Here is a 21,168-nt window from a genome sequence, read left to right on the forward strand (position 1 = left end):
CGGCACGCCGAGCAGCCCGGCCCCACCTCCACTTGCGCCACTTGCGCCTGCCCTCTGCGCCGACCGTCGCCCCCCCCGCTACGCGCCACCGACCACCCCTGTGCGCCGTCGCCTTCGCACCACCGCCGGCCCCGCCGCCATTAACGAGCTGCAAAGCTCGCTGTACGGCCGGCCATCGGCGCCCCATCCCCTTCTCCTCGCTCGGCCTATAAAAGGCCCTTCCCCGCAGCTCACCACCCCCACGTACCCCGGCCGCCACCGCCAGCCCCCTCCCCTGCGCAGCAGCGCCGCCGCCGCGAGCTGCCCCGCCCGCCGCCCGCCGGCCCTCGTGGCCAGACCTCCTCGCTGCCCCTCCTCCCGAAGTGAGGGCAAGGATAGGACCCCCTCCACCTCCTCAAGCTTGTCTGTAGCCGCTAGCCCCCTCCCCCGCCTCGCAACACCGCCACCAGAGCCGCCGCCAGCCGCCTCCGCCTGGCGCCGTGGCGCTACCTCAACGGGCCGCCACTGCCCAAATTAAGGAGGGGAATCGATCCACCACAGCCCCTCCCCCTTTTCCCCTCCTCCCGGCCGCCACCGTGGCCCAGGTCCGCCAGCCACCGCCCCCTCCCTTCCTCTGTTTCCCGTCACGGGAGGGAGGAAGAACAAAGCACTTTTGTGCAAAACCCATGCCCTTCCTTCTTTTTATTTAAGATTGGGTTTTTTTGTACTCCCCTTTACTATTATGCCAATTTTCAAGATTTTTGAACCACATTTGCATAATTTTTGAACCACATTTGCTGCCAAAATTTAGTGTAAAAAAGGGAGAAAACTTATGGAAAAAAATATAAAACCACCGAGTGTGGTAAAACAAATGATTTTGTTAGTTGGGGGAGGCTAGATACCCGATTTTGCAGTTGAGGAAATAAAATCAAAATTTTGCGATATTTGAGGGAGGGAAAGTAGTTTTTTATGTACAAATAATAAACCTACTTGCATGGGGCGCGGGGGTGCAGTGTGAAGGCAAAATTACACCCTCTATAATGTAAGTTAGATACCTAAAAATATAAGATTTTTTTTCGAACTACAGTACAGACACAGACACTTACATATACACATGCACATGCACATGCGCAGACATCTTTATGAATACATGCATGCAACCCTATCCCTATATGCACATTTGATAGACTTAGCCGGCACATTCTCAAAATTAACGAAGTCACAACATTCATCTCGCTGTCGACAGAAATGTTGCCTACCGTATAGGAGCCTTGTTGTCGATAGGTACATTACCTACCACTGAAATAATAACTCTGATAAAATTATGGAATAAATTTAGAAAAATACGAGCATCCGTACTAAGTTGAGGACTCGAACCCAGCGGTATAGGTTCCACCACAACCAATCTTACCAGTCGAGCTACACTTACACTCAGTTCGCCAAAATACAAGATACGTCATCTATTCTAGTTGGCAATCCGATCTGTAGGTATTGCATTGGATAAATTAAAAGCATGAATGTAAAATTTAATCTACCGACAATATATTATGGGCCGGTTTTTAATCCACCAATATGTTAATTCATTGCCATTCAGTTTGTATGTGTTTGTTTAATGTTAATGTCTTAAATGGTTATTTAGAGTTGGTGATTACATAGTTTATGATATGAATATTGTTTCAAGCCAAAACGGTTGAATCAAAGTTCATTTGTGAATTGTCCATTCACGTGAGCCAAAAAGGACGGCACAAATTTAAAGTATCGAACGTTGCCATGTTTGCATACTTGCATGCTGACAGGCAGCATAAATATGCTAATAAAGGGTTACTTGACTACTACTGCATTCCACGAAAAGAAAATGTTTTTACGTGAGCACTACTCTACCCGCGAAAATAAAAAAATGGTTTACTTGCCTGCTAGTACCGCATGTACTATAAAATTAGACTGTCTTGAGGGGTCGAGGTGGAAATTTTCTTCGGACCCAAATTCGGCATGGGAAGGAAAGGATGCACGCCCGCAGCACGTGAGCTCCAGCTCTAAACCCTCGTCTTCCCCTCCCGAGCAAATCCCACCCCACACCCCTTTCCCCGCCCCCCGCCGCCACCGCCGCCGCGCCCGAAACCCTCGCCGCATTCGCGGCCCTCGCCGCCGCCACGCCCGGAATCCCAGCCCCCTTCGGCGCGGCCGCAACCGCCGGAGAGGAGGCCATGGACGACGTGTGTGAGGGGAAGGACTTCTCCTTCCCGGAGCAGGAGCTGCGGGTGCTCCAGCTGTGGAAGGAGATCGACGCCTTCCATGAGCAGCTCCGCCGCACGGAGGGCGGCGAGGAGTTCGTATTCTACGACGGGCCTCCCTTCGCCACGGGCCTGCCCCACTACGGCCACATACTCGCCGGCACCATCAAGGACGTGGTCACCCGCCACCAGTCGATGCGGGGGCGGCACGTCTCGCGCCGGTTCGGGTGGGACTGCCACGGCCTCCCCGTCGAGTTCGAGATAGACAAGGCGCTCGGCATCACCAATCGGCAGCAGGTGTTCGACATCGGCATCGCCAAGTACAACGAGACGTGCCGCAGCATCGTCACCAAGTACGTCTCCGAGTGGGAGGCCGTCGTCACGCGCACGGGGAGGTGGATTGACTTCAAGAATGACTACAAGACCATGGACATCAACTTCATGGAGAGCGTGTGGTGGGTCTTTGCGCAGCTCTGGAAGAAGGAACTCGTCTACAAGGGCTTCAAGGTCGCTTCTCTTATCCCGCACATGGCTAATTTTTGAGTATGTGTTCATAGGTCTGACTTCTGAGTTAGTTGTACAAACTCCGACAACATTAGATTCAGTGATTTTAGTCTGACAAGCTTAGGATTCAGTGAATCAAAACTTAATTGTGCTTTTATCTTTTGCGACTAACTATTTTTTTATTTTGGGTTTAAAATTGCTATATATTGGCTAGTATCATATGCAACTATCAGCATATTCCAACTTTTTGCAGCATCTCAATGCGAGAAGTACATATCAACATATAGTTAATGCTGTATGATCTGCAATTTTCATTGTTTAGCTTTATATATTACTTTTGTTCGCCTGCTTTATATATTGCTTCTGTAAGGAAATGCTTCATTTCTAATTTGTTCATCTGGGGCTTGTGACTGTGCGTATGTATTTTAAGGCTAGGGTGTGGCTGTCACCTCAGGAATTATGTATTGGTTCTAGTGTATTCTGTGCAACTAATGTTCAAATATTATTTCTGTACAACTTGCCTTATGATCCTTCCCGAACTAGGAGAACAAGAAACATACATGATATCTGGCAATAACTTATGCTCTCTAAAATAATGAAATGGATCTGTAATCTGTTTTTGTTCATTGTAATGCAAGGAACCTATTCAAACCTCCTGAATTCTTGTTCTTGTTCCAGGTGATGCCTTACAGCACAGGCTGCAAAACCGCACTGTCAAACTTTGAGGCAGCACTGGACTATAGGGTTGGTTATTGGCTTCCTCGCTGATCCTGCTAATTTCGTTGTTTCAGTTTATAGTAACTGATTTTTAAATTGTATCATAGACTGTTCCTGACCCAGCGGTAATGATATCCTTCCCTATTGTTGGTGATGCGGACAATGCATCTCTTGTTGCATGGACTACAACACCCTGGACACTTCCAAGTAACCTAGCATTATGTGTCAATGCCAACCTCACGTATGCAAAGGTTGGTACTTTTCATTTTTTGCATGCCGTCTGCATATTCTGCTCCATGTCTACAGCCTACCCCGGTTGTTTTGTTACCAGAGCTTTATTATTCATGCACTTCTCTGCTTGTACTGTTGTCTGAGGATGCTTATACTGTATACAAACAGGTTAAGGACAGGTCAAATGCAGCAGTATATATTGTTGCGGAGTCTAGGCTTGGGCAATTGCCAGTTAAGGTCAAAGCTTCAGGAAAGAAGCAAGCACCTTCAAAGGGAAGCAATGCTGAAGCTGTTCAGGATGGTTTGGATAAGGAATCATATGAGCTGTTGGCAAAGATTCCTGGGTCATCCTTGGTTGGCTTAAAGTGAGTACGCTTTTGAATTTTAACTGTTTTTGTAGTTGGTCTTTTACCATTGGATCAGATTTCAACAACATAATGCTTATGCTTTTACATTACGTGTATTGCCACTTGCCTGCACTTCTGTAAGTGTTTGGTAGAACTTGTGAACTGGTATTCCAATGCTACTTACTTGAGTTGTGGCTTGAATTTAGAGCACTTCCTTAGACCAGCTTCCTGTTTTGTTAACCACTGTCGTGTTTTGTAAGACCTCTCTACTCTGAGCTAAGTACTCCATATAGCTTGTGATTTGGACGTTCACATTCTAGAAAATCGCTGCATGAGGATATTTTGCACTGATATTTAGCGTACTTGAACAATGATTCCACTCCTTTCCATTGAAGTTCTATATCTTTACCAAGCACTACCACTCTTGAGTCTTGACTGCTGAAGATTGTTTTAGAATCTTGAATTCATTAGATTGCTAATAATAATTGGAGTATATTTGGAACTACTTCTATTCTTATGACAGGTGCCTTTTTATCTGGTTGCAGATATACTCCTCTATTTGATTTTTTCATGGAACTTCAAGAGACTGCCTTTAGAGTGATTGCGGATAATTATGTCACTGATGATAGTGGAACTGGTGTCGTCCATTGTGCTCCTGCTTTTGGTGAAGACGACCATCGTGTTTGCCTTGCTGCTGGGATATTTGAGGTTGGATTTTTTATTCTGGAGTTTATGAATATCCAGACTAACTAATATTCTGCTAAGGTATTTAGCCCTGAGAGACAAGATTAAAAAAACCAGGAAACTCGTTGTCAGAAACACAGGGCAGTAACCCTATCTATTTGAATTAAAAGGATACAACATAAATGCTAAATACTTGAATGCTCAGTTTTTCAAACACCTCCCTCTCTCTAAACTTTTCTTCCCCCTTAGAGCTCTTGTTTTTAGATCAGTGGAAGTATTTATACGCACATTTGATTTATTGAAAATAAAGCTAGTGCTTAGTTCAGTATTTCCCTAATCTTCACAGTTTGACTTGAAGTCCGGGAATAAAATTTTCCTTTTCGGCATAACGTTGTTGATTTATCAATGGATACAATTTTGTCACTCTGCTTCATTGATGCAAACCATCTCTGATGATGGGATGCAATTGTGCTAATCTGTTTGTTCCCAATTTGGAAGAATGATCATTGTCTAGAATGACTTGTTTTGTACATCTTTTTGTGCATTGTATCTCTGGCTAGTTATTTATTCTTACACAAGCACGATCTTGTTTCAATATTTTATCTAATTTTACCATTCCGATGGCTTCACATGCAGACTGCTGGGCTTGTTGTCGCTGTTGATGATGATGGGTGTTTTATTGAAAAGATTACTGATTTTAAAGGGCGATATGTCAAAGAAGCCGATAAGGACATCATTAATGCTGTTAAGGCAAGTTGCTGTTTCAATTTTCCTTGGACTCGTATCCTAGTCTTCATTAATCTTTGCTTCTAGTTGCCCAACCAACATTGCTGCAATGACCCATTATTTTTATTTTCATGAGGATTGCACTCAGAAAAAATGGTAACATGAACAGGATAAAGGAAGACTTGTTAGTAAAGGGAGCATTGAGCACTCTTATCCATTTTGTTGGCGCTCGGGTACTCCTCTTATCTATCGGGCTGTTCCTAGCTGGTAATCTTCCTTTACGATGTTGCATAAATAATTTGTCCAAATGCTGACAATTGATGATTTATTTCATTCAGCTTGATTTTAAGTGCGTTCTTTGTTCTGGTAATGTGACAACCCTTTCTGTTACCTCTCTTACAACATGGAATGATCACTCCATGGATTTTCCCCCATCATGTTATAGTGAGCCAGATACATAAATAAATCCTCCTCAATTTTCGTTTCCTTTAATCTCTAGTAGTATTACTATTGCTAATGCTTTTTTATTTGATGTATGAGTTTTCCTTTGAGTTGATGACTCATGTTGGGTTCCATCTCTAGCCTAATTAAACTTGCTTGGGACTAAATGGCTTTGTCCTTGTTGCATTTCAGTTCATCCGCCCTTTACTTCCGTTACAGTCTTCCTGCTGAATTGCTTGTATTTATTGGAGGAATGTAGACCTGAAAAAGCTTTTCTGTAGGTTTGTCAAGGTTGAGAAGATTAAGGACCAGTTGCTGGAATGTACTAAGGAGACCTACTGGGTGCCCGAGTATGTTAAGGTATCTTACGCCGTGCTGCCCGACACAGTGCCATCTGGAAAAAAAACCTTGTGGAGAGAAACCCCATGTGGAATTACTCCTTATAACCGTTAAAACTGTATTTTGCCCATGCTTAGATGGCTGTGATGGAATCTCACATGGTATTGTCCTCGTAGAGGTTCTTTCTGTGTTTCTAAAAATCTAGACGGGGAGTAGCTCCTTAATTGGGGATTTTTAATGTAAAATTATCTATGGATTGGCTAAAGGTGTTGTAAAAATAAGGTGGCCTTCGATTAGGGATTGAAGTTAGTGAACCACCAGCAATATGGTCAGTTCTTGTGAATATATGGTGAGTTGCTATTTCACAGCAGCTCTTGGAAGCATTTAGCCGTATAAAAAGTTCCATGGCGTCTGGAATTTTTTTACCGACCACATTGCTGCTTATGAAGTGTTTTCCTAGCCAGTAGACCGGTAGACCGGTAGACCCTACGAAGTCCAGAGAGCTGACAAATGTTGCAGGCAGTATCTCCTTTCTTTTTTCTTCTGAAACTAGGTCCAGCAAGTGCTTTAAGAATGCGCGTTAGGGAGCTTTAGAGCAGTACTTTGGACTATGTTGCCTTATTATGACAAGTCCAATAGAAAGTCCCAGTGTTCTTATCCCCAATGATCAGGTTGGCTGACATGTGATTTGTACTTGTGCATAAATACTTAATTATTTCTTAGCTGCAGGTGCCGCCAATGCTCATATTGTTTTGCCTTTTCAGTTCTGTTTTGATCCCATGTTTCTAATACTCCTTCCAGTTTTCATTGTTTGCAATATATACATAACCTGAAGTATCAACATAAGACTGTTTGGAGGGTTTATGTGGTTATAATAACAACATATTCACGAAGGATGATGCAGAAGGTTTCTGTTTTAACTTTTTATTTTTTTAATAATGAATGCATGCAGGAAAAAAGATTTCACAACTGGCTTGAAGGAGCTCGTGATTGGGCTGTTAGCAGAACTAGATTCTGGGGCACTCCACTTCCACTGTGGATGAGTCAAGATGGTGAAGAAATTGTTGTTATGGATTCCATTGAGAAACTTGAAAAATTATCTGGAGTGAAGGTTAACATATCCACTGTGCAAGATATATCCAATTATTTTGATATATATGCTCTATTGATCTAACAGTATATTGCTTGAGGATTTGAAATAATGGTGGACTTTGCTATATTCTCTTTCCATGTTACTGAGACATTTCATGTGGCAAATAATAGGCACTTATTATCTAGATCTCCTGATCACTCCCAAACTTGTCGTGGTAACTTTTGTTTTCTCTTGCTAACATATCATCAGGTTACTGATCTTCACCGACACTATGTTGACGATATTACAATTCCCTCTAAGAGAGGACCTGAGTTTGGTGTGCTCAAACGTGTTGACGATGTAAGTTTCTTTGGACCCTAACTAGGAATTCTTATTTTCATGTGCTGTGCATCTTAATTTACAGTGATGTCCCGGTATTCAATTATTCATTATTGACCTTTTCCTTTTCTATTGGGCAGTACAACATTTATATTGAATATACCTGTAACTGAGATGTTGACATAATAAACCTAAGATGATTCAAGTGCAAAATGTTTGCTCCTATAGCTATTTTGGTCTCGAGAAAAAATAAAACTACTTGTGATTTAAACATCGACTTAATAAATACCAATGGAAGTTTTTTTAATTAGGTGTCTAGGTGAAAAACTGTTGTGGGGCTGTGCCTTCTCTTTTTTGTTGCTTAGATTGCTCTGGCATTAGATGTTACCTTGATTTTGCTGAAGTGGTTAGTACTATGCAAGTTCCCTTTGATGTTTGAATTTCAATAGATGGCTGAAACATGTATTAAATTTCTGCTGTTTTGTAATTTTACATCTATTTTTTGCTTTTTTTTATCAGAGCTATTTATATTAAGTTGTGTATGTGTGAACATTTGGCTTGTCAATGCAATGGATGTGAATGTTTAACGTATCAGTGTTTTTTCTCGGTTTTATAACGGTTTTCACTAAGCAATTCTGGTTGTTGCTCAGGTTTTTGACTGCTGGTTCGAGAGTGGGTCGATGCCATATGCCTACATTCATTATCCTTTTGAGAATAAGGAGCTATTTGAAAAGAATTTTCCTGGCAATTTTGTTGCAGAGGGTTTAGACCAAACACGCGGATGGTTCGTTACCCTTGTCAGAATAATAGAAAGTGATATAATGGTTTCATTAGTCAGTAATGATTGGAGGGTGCATTTTCCTCCTGTCTGTTCAATTATGGCCTTTTGTGATGTTTCATGATTGTATGGTATGTATGTTTTTTTCTTGCGGATTGTGCAAATCATGGGACACTTATCACGACCCGTCAATTTTTTCTGAAGCCGTGTACTTCCTAGCATTTTGCTCCTCTTGGCTTCAAACTCTGCTTCCTTGCTTGTGTGGAAGACATGATTGATTCTCTCTGTTAACATGATGTTTCTGCTTGGGTGACTTTACTTTCCTAGTCATAATTTATGAACGTATACTATTGTATTTTTAAACTTTTGGAAGAAATGGGTATTTCCTGCCTGGTTGTTATGCATTATTTCGTACCCAAAAGAAGTGAATGTCTTTCATTTCTTTAAAGTCACACCTCTATTTTCTTATGTTCTCAGATAAACTGGCCTACTGACAAAAATGTATAGCTTACACAATATATCAAATGAGAAGTAGAGGTAAAATGGAATAATAGGGACTAATGATCATAAATAACAAGTGGAAGTGATATTGCTGTTTGCTGATACTGTGCACTAAAGGCCCTTAACTTCCTCCACTTCTTACTTTTGTCCTTATACGCGTCCTTATGAAATGATTAATCTGCATTAGTCTGCACTTTTGAGTTGCATCTTCTTAATATTCCAATTTCTTTATCCTATATTAGTTCCTGCCACAGTTGATAAGAATAGAATCCTCATTATTTTGGGTCTAGAATGTCTGCTAAAAGCCTATAATTGCAACTATGTCACTTTGCTTCAAACCGTCGGATATGAATTGCACCTTTATGATGTAGCTTAATACTGCAGGTTCTATACTCTGATGGTACTCTCAACGGCACTGTTTGGGAAGCCTGCATTTAAGAATCTTATATGCAATGGTCTTGTCTTGGCTGAGGATGGTAAGAAAATGAGCAAGAGTAAGAAGAATTATCCTTCACCCATAGATCTCATCGATGAGTATGGAGCGGTATGTGGTGCTTACTTTGAACAAGTCGATGTCTGTCATCGGTAGATACATGCAAATTGACTCTGTATTGCAATATTAAATTGGAGTTTCTTTTCTTTCAGGATGCTTTGCGACTGTATTTGATAAATTCGCCGGTTGTACGTGCAGAGTCCCTACGATTCAAACGTAGTGGTGTTTACAGTGTTGTAAGTTGATTCTTGAAAAGTCTGCTCTCTTACTGTCATTTGGTCAGGCTACTGGTCTGCATATAAATCATATGATATCAATTGTCCAATGATATTGTGCTATTGTTAATTGCTACCTTGACGAAAAGAACATGACCTCCAATTTGATTTGCTTTTGATTTATCAGGTGAAAGATGTCTTCCTCCCGTGGTATAATGCTTACAGATTCTTTGTTCAAAATGCGAAGAGACTTGAAGTTGAGGGTCTTGACGTATTTTCTCCAATTGATAAAGTGTCACTTCTAAAGTCATCCAATGTTTTAGACCACTGGATAAACTCTGCAACTGAAAGTCTAGTCAGCTTTGTTCAACAGGAGATGGATGCATATCGGCTTTACACGGTTGAATGCTTAATGTTCTTCTTGATATCCGTTCCCTTGAAAGATCTTTGTGGATGTAATTTGTTAGGTTTTGTACACTGCAGGTTGTGCCATATTTGGTAAATTACATCGACAATCTTACTAACATCTATGTGCGATTGAATCGCAAACGGTTAAAGGGACGTACTGGAGAAGAAGACTGCAGAATTTCTCTTTCAACACTATACCATGTAAGTACATTGCAGTAATGCACAGTTTTCAGCTTCATTTGGTAAATGGTGCTGCAAATTGACTACGGATCACTGAAAAAAGTATTTTAAACCTAGCTTATACATCAGTTTACTGTTAAGGTGCCAATTTCATCTGTTCTGCCCATCTATGTCTGTATCATGACTAATATTGTGTTTCAACGATGCTGATAAGTCAGTTTTTTTGTAGCTTTTGGCTACGTTCCTCCAATTATCACCCATTTTCGCTCGCATTCTCTCTCTCTAGTTTAATACACTCAAATTATCAAAATGTAGGCTCTTGTTACAACTTGTGTGGCGATGGCTCCATTTACACCATTCTTTACTGAAGTTCTCTATCAAAATCTGCGGAAGGCCTCAAATAAATCTGAGGAGAGCATTCATTTCTGCAAGTTTCCTTCCACAACTGGGGAGGTAACTGTTCTTCATCTAAACATTCTATTATGTCATAATTTATCAGATTGACTTGTGGCTTGCAAATGATCTTGTTACATTATCAGAGAGATGAGCGTGTTGAACAAAGTGTGAATAGGATGATGACCATCATTGATCTCGCACGTAATATTCGTGAGCGGCATAACAAAGCTCTCAAAACACCACTCAAGTATGTCCAGGCTCCCTTAATTTTTTGCATGTGATACTTTCTATGACGATGCGCGTCGTTCTGCATTTAGTAGCGTTCAGCTTTCATATGGCAACTAATTTTTGTTTTCAGGGAGATGGTGGTTGTGCATCCGGACAATGAATTCCTTGAAGACATTACAGGGAAACTGAAAGAGGTTTGTTTTTTATACTGAAACCTATCAGTTATGAGCTTGATAGCTGTCTCCCATTCTGAAATTGTATAGAGCTTTTAGCAGTCACCGACCAGATACATTCTTTTACTTAGTTTTCACTTAGATTTTATTCTTCAGTGTTGAATGCTGACAACATCTATTTTGTCCCTTGTAGTATGTCATGGAAGAAATCAATGTTAAGACTGTCACTCCATGTAATGATCCCTTAGTGTATGCTTCTCTGCGGGCCGAACCTAATTTCAGGTATAATTAGTTCCACACACTAATTATCGCACATTTTTCATATACATTACTCAGTGCTTTTGGCGTTTTTGTAGTGTGCTAGGCAAAAGACTTGGAAAAGACATGGGCAAAGTATCAAATGAGGTGAAGAAGATGACACAGGAACAGATCTTATCCTTTGAGGAAAGTGGGGAGATTACATTCTTTGGCCATTGCTTGAAGCAAGATGATATTAAGGTAATATTCCATGGACACACATCTTCTGTTTGATGGAGCAAATAATTGTCATGGATATTACTTTGGATCAGGACTCGGTGATATGTGCTAGTTTAGTAGTTCATCTCCACCCAATTGTATGCATAATTTATGCATAACTAACTTCCCAGTGCTTGGATGCTGCAGGACATATCTTCATCCAGCAAATATTTTTCAATTTGTATGATGAGACAATATTTGGGATTTCCTTTTTCATTGGGGCTTTCTATCCAATTAAATTTAGTAGTTATTTTATTTCAGTCTGCTGCATCTTCATATATACAGAATTTACCATTTAGACCTTATATTTTTATATAGGTGGTCCGGCAATTCAAGCGTCCTGAAAATGTGTCAGAGAAGGAGATTGATGCTGCTGGAGACGGTTTGTAATGAATATGCTACTTTATCTTGGTAGTTTGGCTAATCTTTTTCATTAACACCATGTTGTTTTTGTTGCAGGTGACGTTTTAGTCATTTTGGATCTACGAGCTGATCAGTCATTGTTTGAAGCTGGAGTTGCTCGAGAGGTAGTCAATTAGTTCTTTATTTGTCTAAGCTTTGGTACATTGTTTCGGAAACTTCAGTTACACGAACGAAAAAGATAAATCATCTACATTTGTCTGGGAACACAGTTGCTTATTGCAAAAGTTATAGTTTAATGTGATTAATTTATGCATCTCTGTCCAGGTTGTGAACAGGATCCAAAAGTTACGGAAGACTGCTCAGCTCGAACCCTCTGATCCAGTTGATGTATATTACAAATCTGTCGACCATGGCAAAAATTCGCTGGGAGAGATTTTGAATTCACAGGTAAGCTAAAATCGGTTGGTCTAAAGGATACTTGTTTTGGAACATGTTTTTCAGGGAAACTGGTTTATTCTGTACAGGTTCAGTATATTAGGGACGCACTTGGTTCGCCACTCGTTCCAAAGGAAATGGCACCAACGGATATGGTAAGTCTGGATCTTCAACCCTTTTTTGTTGCATGTTGCATCACTGATCTTCAAATTCAATTTGAATAACGGATCCTTCTCAACCATTTTGCATCCGGTAGTGTCTTTCAGTTCCATAATAGATTTTTTTAGTTCAATATATGGTATCTTCATCAAATGATTTTTTAGTTTAATACATGGCATTGGGATATATGTACTCCCGTCGTGTCTTTCAGTTCCATAGCAATTGGTCTCCTTTAACAATTGGTCTTTGTTGGGTTTCAACTCTAGCCTACCCCAACTTGCTTGGGATTAAAAGGCTTTGTTGATGTTGAAGTCAAATTTTCTTTTGCTTTGGCTTGGTTTGCAAGTTTGAGCTATTTGAAGGACAAACCAGCAGCAGATACCATACCTGATCTATATTTTGAGCATGTCATTTAGGTCTACATTGGCATATTTGGAGTTTATCAAACTGATGTTTAATAACCTGGTTTTTGACAAAATTCAAAATGGTGGCGTTTGCAGGTGTTAGTTGGTGAGGAGTCTCATGATGTACATGATATGTCATTTGTCATATACATTGCAAGGTCATGCCCTGTTCTTTCGCCAGATCTTGCTCATGCCTCAGGTAAATCTTGTAGACTCCAGAGTATGTGTACAAACCTCCTCTGCAGATACTCGCTATTTCAGTTTTGATACCTTGTGGTCCTGTCGATATTCTGCAAGTAATGTATGCATGAACTCTGATTTAACAGGCAACAACGACCATGTGGAGGCGTTGAGAGTATATCTTTTGTCACGATCTCTTTCCAGATTGAAGAACCAGTTCCAAGCAGGAAATGGCATGGTAAGCAGTCATTCCAGTCAACCACGATGTATATTTCATCCAGGCCCAATATGTATTCCTCAGTTCTTATATGTTTTTTTTTTGTCTCTGTCCAGATTACGGTGGACTGCATTGAAGGTTACCCAGCAATCAATCTACAACTAGGAAAACATGTTTTCCTCAGTGCAGGGGATTTCTATCTGGCAAGCCGATCCTGAGTTTTGTTTGCAGCATCCCAATTTTGAGTGATTTGCCATTTGTTTTTACTGCAATCGATTTTAATAGCCCAGTTCCATTTATGAACGTCACCAGTGTCATCTATTCACATTCATCGGCTGTCAAAGATGAAGTGGCGAAAAATTTCAATGCATGTGATATCAAATTTTGCATATGCTCCCCAGGTCGCATACTCGCATGTGAATTAGCTGTACAAAGAACAGACATAATTTCTCTTATGTGTTGTAAGATTATAGCTAGGCATATTTGTCTGTAGTCGCATGACTTGATCACCAGTTGATGTAGTTGCAAGGTTCAGTAGAATACTCTTATCGCTGAGTTCAGGTTATTGCTGCGGATCGCATCGTGGGATGCCAGACCCTGTGAGCCGCAGGGTGGGTTCCATCTCCATTTCTTCCGCTGTCTGCAGTCCAATCCTGGTTCGCGCCATCTAACATGCATTGTCGATTGTCACGAGGTCGGTGTCTGTCTGGCTCTGGCCATGAACTGTGAGAAAAGATTCCATCCACCAGCCGGCCAACAACTGCAAAACTGTGGACAAGTTTTGGGCTTTTTATCTTATGATATGATGATGATCAAATGAAAAGCACTCCCTTTATGTAGAAAGACATCATTGTAAAGTAGCAATAACTATAAAGATGTCGTTTGCTATTGCTTATTTTGTTAAGTATATAGGATGATGTTTGCTCCTTGTTGGCAACTCATAATATGGCTTCTTCTGTTTGGTCATTGTCTATTACTCTAGTTCTGCACGTTTAGCTAACTTTTATTTCACTACTCTTTGTATGACCGGTCTCGAGAACCCAAGAAATTGGCGTATTGTAGACATCTTGACAAACTTGTGTTGGTGAGGCATTCATCGTTGTGAATCCATGATTGCAGTTTCAGACATAGGCGAGGAAAAGAACCTAGTTCGTCATGCATCAGCAATGTTGTGTCTGCACTTCTCCCGTATTTCCGTTGACTCAGCCAAGGGTGAATGGGACATTGCGTGCGGGGCTCACTCGGCCTCCATTCTTGCTCAAACTTAACACTGCGGAAACTACACATTTTCGATATTATTTTCTGAACCAAGGTTTTAAAAAACGCTAGACGCTAGGTGAACGTTAGCTTATGGTTTAGAGTTTTTTGTGATTAAACGTAGATTAAACGTTTTTTGTGATTAAACGACACTGTGATTAAACGCAACGCTAGGCCAAAGTTTAGAGTTTAATCAAGATTAAACGTAGTTTTAAAACGCTTTTTAAAACAGGGTTCTGAACATTGCGAAACATACGTTCTTCCAATGTTCTCTTCGCAAGGAGAACGAACACCAACAAGAGAGTTGCTAAAATTCTCTCACGCCACAAAAAAAAACGACGCACTCACGCTGTCACGCAACAACACCAAACCAGAAGATGAAGATCAGGGAGGGGACAATGCAACTTGTCCATCACGTGGGCTTGAGGTCCTGAAACATGGAGTCCCACTTCATGTCATCGCCGCCCGCGCCGCCGGCCTCGTCCTCTTCGCCTTCCTCGTCCTCGTCGTCGTTGTGGTAGCAGTCGTGGAACATCAGGCTCGCCTTCTGGGACGACGCGGAGAGCCGCGCGGCGCCGCCGCCCCTCGCGAGGCCGTCTCCGCCGGCGCCGTCGGTGATCATGAGCACCATCGACTTCTTGTTGTTGGCGGCGCTCTTCTGCTGCACGGCGCCGACCCGGACGGCGTCGTCGCCGCTGCAGATCCTGGGCACGACGGTGACCGACGACGCGCCCCTCCTCCCTCCGCCCCCGCCGCTGGCCATCCGGCGCACGCAGCGGGCCAGGCACCTCGTGGCCCTGCGCGCGAGCCGCGCGGCCGCCGCCGACGCGCCCTCGCCCCCGCCGCCCGCCTCCGCCTCCGCCTGCTTCCTGGCCAGCTTGAGGATCTCGAGACGGTGCTTGGCGACGGCGATGCCCATGCTCTTGAGCAGGTCGTGGTCGAAGTGCGCCGCGTCGCCGGGCTCCAGCTCGTTCCGGCTGAAGAGGCGCCCGTACTCGTGCGTCAGCGACGGCGCCAGCCCCGTTCTCGACAGCCACGCGTACCAGTCCATGGCGCCCTCACCTCACCTCCCCGCCCGCCCGCTCTCAACTCCTCAACCTCAAGTGACCCAGGAGTACCAGGCCCCCCTCACTGCTCACCGCGACCACTCGTGACGAAGCGCTAGGCTTTATAGAAAGGGGCCGCGGGGACACTGACTCTGAACCGGTAGAAGCTCGCAGCTGCAGCAGCCAGCAGCACGGTGCAGCTCACATGCCTTCCCCGGCACTAGGAATTGCTACCACCACCACTCACTGCCTCTCTGCTGCTACTGCTGCAGCAGCAGCAGCAATGGCTGCCACCTCACGCAGATTCGATTCTAGCAGCTGCAGCGAGTAAATTCGGGGAGTATTGCTGCGACACCGACGCGCGACGCGTATAGCTAGCGCGTGGCAGTAACGCTTGGATTCTGCGCACGGGCACACAAGATCCAACACCACATGAGGTCACAACCTCACCAATGTTCATGCAGTACCGTGTGCAAATCTTAATCCAAAACGGCAGGCACACCAACAAACTAAGAGCAGGTACAACAAGGGTGTATTAGCCCGTCCATATTAGCAACGGTCCTACATGAATGAGAGAGAAATGAGGTGAGAGAGTGTCATGGGCTCTTACGTAAGAGACGTCAGAAATAAAGCACAAGAGTCGATTTTGGAGCCCAACTTGTCTTTTGTGCATGCATTTCATGAGCTTTTCATTTGTTTTTGTATATAAAAACTTAATATTTCTATACCCCACTAGAAACAGTCTAAGAGACATATTATTGTAGTATATGTCTCCAAGTGATGTCTCTAGATGACATGGAAGGGGCTTAAAGCCTCACTTATTGCCCTTGCTCTAATTAAGTTCGAGGCAAAGCTGCCAGGCTGATCTGGAGCAGATCGATCACGGTCCATCCGCTGGCTGTGGCCGCTCACATGCCCCTGCAGCCAAAGTGGCGCTGCAGCCGAAGGGGAAAGGATGGCTTCCCTTTTCAGCATAGACTAGTCTGAAGTCGTCGAGTTGCTGAGCACTTGCATTGGGCTTTATGGCTCAGGTCACGGCACTTTTCTTGTTTTCTATGAGAAAAAGGCAAGTGTAATCTACCCACTTGAGATTTCTTAAATCTGGGGGGCAATGCAAGGATCACTTGAGATGTTTTGAGGCACGGATGATGATGGCTGCTTAGTTCGTGTTCTATCTAGAGTATGCAAGGACCACGAACCCGTAAAGGCTCGAAATGAAGCACAGTGGTGGCAGGGGAGAATGTGAGCTGGGGCCTACGTGCCTGTTACTGCTACAGTTCAATCTGATGGTAGAAAAATTCAGGGTGAATTGAAAGCCGACGGCCGTACGTAAAGGATGTGAGGTTCATGTTTTCATCAAAAAGTAAAAAAAAGGACGTGAGATTCATTTGCTGGCAGCACGGTACTGTGCAGCGTGAGTGTGGACAGCGTAGGGGAGGGAAAACCGTGACGGGTCTTTGGATTGGAGCCACACTTCCGTTCCATGCGTGGGCCTTTAAGGTCTTGTCTGGTCATGGGGAGCGTGTTTAAAGGCACTTCACGAGGTGGTTTTAAGTTTAAGAGGTTAGTAGGCATGGGCGAAAGTGAATTTGGCGGTAAATCAACAGGCGAGTGAAGTGGTGGAAAGCAGGGGCATGCACTCACTGCTGGGTGGTAGGAATCTAGGGTGATTCCAGCTTAACTACTGCTGCATCTATGTGGTAGCTTGTGTGTGTTCGTACGCGTGCATGCTGCCTAAAGTATCTTCGCCTTTTTTGAGTTTGTATGTAGGCATGTGCAGTTTGGCGCCAAAAAGGATGCAAGTATCATTCATAGTGTTTCCTAGAGCGCGTAGGGGTTGACTATACCAAAACATAGAGTGCAACTATAATTCTTTACATAGCAGGCCGCTTAAGTTCCCAACAACCCCATTTTTTGAAAAAAAAACATTTGGCACCTCTAGCGTGAGATGAGACATCCGATCAATTTTTTTCCATCGAACGGTCCATCACAACGATAGATAACAGTTGCGATATTAGAAATTAACATTTGCAACATCAAAAAGAGTTACACAAATGGCTCTGACATCCAATATATGAGGATAGAAAATTTACACCGTAATATAAAATCATATTTTATGCAACATCCACGGTAGAATATAAAGAAATAAACATTGCAACATCGGTGCTTATCTTTTGCAACATGTGTGGAGCGTCCGATGATGGGAAAAAGAAAAATCAGACGTCTGACCGAAAAACACTACTACCCGAGCGCGCGCCCTGAATTCTTGTACGGGCGCCGAATCGATTGCTGGGTTCTGGAACCCGGCCGTACACGCACCCAGAGGCTGCAGGCCTGCAGCTTGCTCGTGGTCGCAGCACGCGTTGTCAACGCCGGGACGAGACGGGTTAACTGAGCACGACCGCACGAGCTCCCCCGCGCGCCGCTCGCCGCCGTGGGCTCACGGACCGGCGAAGCGCGTGCCATCAATCTGGCTGCGCGTCCTCGCCCGCGGCCGCGCGACGCGATCTCTCGGCAGAGGCCGCGCCGCGGCCGCCTGGCCTCGCGCACGGACGCCTTGGTTTGAAACCGCGCGCGCGTCCACCGAGGCCTCTGGAATCTACCCGGAGGCTGGATCCTTCCTTCTTCCTGAGCTGCTGGGGTTGGCCTGGCAGGCGGGGTTGACCCGGCGGCGGATGCCCCGCCCGTCCCAGACCCTGGTTTCCCAGCGCGCGTCGCGCCGGCCGGCCGGCCGGCCGGGAACGTGCGCCCTGCGTCGGCGTCGGCGGGCGGGCGGACGGACGGACGAGATGATTGCGCGGGGAAGGCGGGCGATCTCGTGGCGGTGGGGACGGGCAGGATCATTTTTTTGATGGTCGACGGGCAGGATCATTGCGCCGGGCGCGCCGGTGTCGCCGTGCCGGCGGGAAAGGCCGCGGCTGCTGGTAGTAAAGGGGGCCAAGGCAGTTCTCATGGGTTCTGGCGTTTCTTATGTTATCCTGTGTACTCCTCGTATCATCACGTCGCTGAGTTTTCTTTTCTTTTCGCTTTTTCCCCCCCCACGTATCATTACCTATCATCACGTTGCCGTGAAGGACGCTGCTTTTCCTTGGCCATGCCACGGTTTGCGGATGGAATGAATGGGCGGCGGCGGCGGCGGCGGCAGCAGCCGGAGCTGCCCGCAACCAACGTGAAAAGCCTGTCCCGGAGCGGCCCATAGGCCACGGCTGGGCTCGCTCTCCACAATCAGCCCATGATTCTTTCGAAAAATAAAAATACCGTCGCCGGCGCGGCAACCGAGTGGGGATCGGCGGTCGCGCTGCCGTTCTCCGTCCTTTGTTCATCTCAGCTGAGGCCGAGGGAGATTCGGAGTTCGGCTTAGCTGCTGGCACTGGCTCTGGCTCCGATCATCGCTGCCCTCAGCTCTCGCGGCCTTCAGCCGGTCGTTTCTGGTCGCCGGGGTGATTGATTCGGATTCGGAGTCCGCGGTTTTCCACTTTCCTCTTTCCCGACGAACCGTTGGAAGGCAGAGACTCCGAGTCCGCTCACCTGCTCGGTTTCTGACGCCGACTCGGAGCGCGCACGGCGAAGAACCCCCCCAATAAAACGGGAGCCAGGGGACGCCCTTCTCCCACAACTCAAACCAAAGCATACCAGCGATCCGCAGCCAACCACAGCAATTTAGAACCACAACCACCTCGTACGCAGTGCTCGCTGGCCGGAGTAGCAACCATGAAGCGGACCACGTCGAAGCTGCCTCTGCTCGCGGCCTTGCTCGCCGCCGTCCTCCTGCTCCTGCCCCCGGCCACCGCGGCCGCCGGAGCCAAGGCCATCGACGCCAGCAACCCCCAGCGCCTGGAGCTGCCGGACACGCTGGCGATCGGCCCCGAGAGCGTCGCGTTCGACGGCCACGGCGCCGGGCCGTACGTTAGCGTCTCCGACGGCCGCATCCTCAAGTACGGCGGCGAGGGCGTCGGCTGGAAGACGTTCGCGTACAGCCCGAGCTACACTAAGAACAAATGCGACGACTTCTCCGACCTCCCACCGGTCGCAACGGAGAGCTCGTGTGGCCGACCGCTCGGCTTGAGGTTTCATGCTGACTCCGGGAACCTCTACATCGCTGACGCCTACATGGGTCTGATGCGTGTCGGGCCAAACGGCGGGGAGGCGACGGTGCTGGCGACGGAGGCAGGTGGTGCGCCGCTGCGCTTCACAAACGGCGTCGACATCGACCAAGTCACTGGTGATGTCTACTTTACCGACAGTAGCAAGACGTATACACGAGCGCAACATCAGATGGTCACTACGACAGGAGACTCAACCGGACGCATCATGAAATACGACCCACGGACTAATCAAGTCACCGTGCTTCTGTCCGACGTGACGTACCCTAACGGTATTGCCGTCAGTGCCGATAGGACCCACCTTATCGTCGCGCTTACTGGACCATGCAAGCTAATGAGGTATTGGATCCGAGGACCTAAGGCCAACACATCTGAGCCATTCAGTGACTTGCCAGGATACCCGGACAATGTGAGACCAGATGGGAAGGGAGGGTACTGGGTGGCGTTGCATCGGGAGAAGTTGGAACTTCCATTTGGTTTGGATAGACACTTGCTTGCCATTAGGATTGGCGCTGAAGGTGAAAAGCTGCAAGAGATGAAGGGACATAAGAATGTGAGACCGACTGAGGTGGTGGAGAGAGACGACGGCAAAATATATCTTGGATCTGTAGAGTTATCGTATGTCGGTATCGTTAGCACGTAGAAGTTTAGTAAGGTTTAAGATATTGTGCTTGTTCTTTTTTAGTGTGCTGCAGTAGCAATTGTGTTTTTTTGTCTTTAATTAATTGATTAATAATAAAATGCTACGATTGTTTGAATTATGATTTGTCCAATCGGATCGGAATTTAAATGTTCGATCATGTTGGCGGGCTTATGAGAAGCCTGCCGATCGCGACGCCCAGCCACCTGCGGAAAGGCACCAATCCTAGGCGCGCGGCTCGCTAAACCCTGAACCCAAACTGTCATCTACGATCCCTGATCACCCGAGACAGTAACAGCCTACAACATGCATTCCTTGGAGGGGGCATGGTTAATGGCTAATGGCCTAAGGCTCAAGCTAGGTTTCAGTGCTGTCCAAACGTCAGGCAGGAATCTGAAAGAAGGGCTTTGAGTCCACATTGGTGACAGCACAAGCATCCAGATCTCCAGTGTCTGTTTTTTTTAATGAATCAGGCAGAAAACTGCTGCGTTCATACACATCCAAACTATGCTCAATTCAGAGCACGGAATTTTGAAACTCTAGAAGAGCGCACGGAATTTTGAAATTCCAATGAAATTCATGTGCTGCAGGTCTGTGAGCCTCGAGCAGTCGAGCTGATGATCACAACCTGTTACAGTGCCTTGTGCGGCCGCCTCGGGCTGTTGAGCAGCACCTTCTCCTCTCACCTGAAGACACTGGAACGGTCCTGCTGCAGTGAACAGCATAGGGGAAAGGATGTGCTGCGTGAACAGCCGGAACTGCCACTTGGTTTTTCTTTTTTCAAAAAAAAAACTGCCACTTGGTTTTTGGCTCCGGAAATCTCCGCTCTTTTGCTTATCTTTGGGTGTGTGAACTCCTTAATATCT

At 45.3% G+C, this 21,168-nt stretch overlaps 3 protein-coding genes across 3 annotated transcripts; 2 read left to right on the forward strand and 1 right to left on the reverse strand.

The window, feature by feature from the left end:
• The first annotated feature begins 1,940 nt into the window (after positions 1-1,940).
• LOC120671298 (isoleucine--tRNA ligase, cytoplasmic-like) lies at positions 1,941-14,222 on the forward strand. The gene is made up of 27 exons (XM_039951597.1): positions 1,941-2,717; positions 3,393-3,458; positions 3,539-3,682; positions 3,831-4,027; positions 4,555-4,717; positions 5,330-5,443; positions 5,589-5,686; positions 6,142-6,220; positions 7,152-7,310; positions 7,542-7,631; positions 8,261-8,394; positions 9,274-9,433; positions 9,535-9,618; positions 9,785-9,997; positions 10,081-10,206; positions 10,501-10,638; positions 10,725-10,828; positions 10,940-11,003; positions 11,176-11,264; positions 11,339-11,480; positions 11,817-11,880; positions 11,958-12,025; positions 12,186-12,308; positions 12,386-12,451; positions 12,956-13,058; positions 13,186-13,277; positions 13,373-14,222. The coding sequence occupies exons 1-27, from the start codon at positions 2,184-2,186 to the stop codon at positions 13,472-13,474; spliced, it is 3,516 nt and encodes a 1,171-aa protein (XP_039807531.1). The 5' UTR covers positions 1,941-2,183; the 3' UTR covers positions 13,475-14,222.
• Positions 14,223-14,719: 497 nt separating this feature from the next.
• Positions 14,720-15,929, reverse strand: LOC120670120. Its single transcript, XM_039950126.1, has one exon. It carries the CDS (start codon positions 15,562-15,564, stop codon positions 14,926-14,928), a length of 639 nt encoding a protein of 212 aa, XP_039806060.1. The 5' UTR covers positions 15,565-15,929; the 3' UTR covers positions 14,720-14,925.
• A 3,341-nt stretch (positions 15,930-19,270) lies between these two features.
• Positions 19,271-20,668, forward strand: LOC120669424 (protein STRICTOSIDINE SYNTHASE-LIKE 10-like). The gene has a single exon (XM_039949181.1). It carries the CDS (start codon positions 19,271-19,273, stop codon positions 20,303-20,305), a length of 1,035 nt encoding a protein of 344 aa, XP_039805115.1. The 3' UTR covers positions 20,306-20,668.
• Positions 20,669-21,168: the final 500 nt, after the last annotated feature.

This window comes from Panicum virgatum, chromosome 4N (genome assembly GCF_016808335.1).
Source record: "Panicum virgatum strain AP13 chromosome 4N, P.virgatum_v5, whole genome shotgun sequence".
NCBI classification, from domain to species: Eukaryota; Viridiplantae; Streptophyta; class Magnoliopsida; order Poales; family Poaceae; genus Panicum; species Panicum virgatum.

Coding starts and splice junctions, on each gene's coding strand:
- LOC120669424 (XM_039949181.1), top strand. CDS start 19,271: ATGAAGCGGACCACGTCGAAGCTGCCTCTGCTCGCGGCCTTGCTCGCC.
- LOC120670120 (XM_039950126.1), bottom strand. CDS start 15,564: ATGGACTGGTACGCGTGGCTGTCGAGAACGGGGCTGGCGCCGTCGCTG.
- LOC120671298 (XM_039951597.1), top strand. CDS start 2,184: ATGGACGACGTGTGTGAGGGGAAGGACTTCTCCTTCCCGGAGCAGGAG. Junction 3,683..3,830: donor CCAACCTCACGTATGCAAAG/GTTGGTACTTTT, acceptor GTATACAAACAG/GTTAAGGACAGGTCAAATGC. Junction 9,434..9,534: donor TCATCGATGAGTATGGAGCG/GTATGTGGTGCT, acceptor CTTTTCTTTCAG/GATGCTTTGCGACTGTATTT.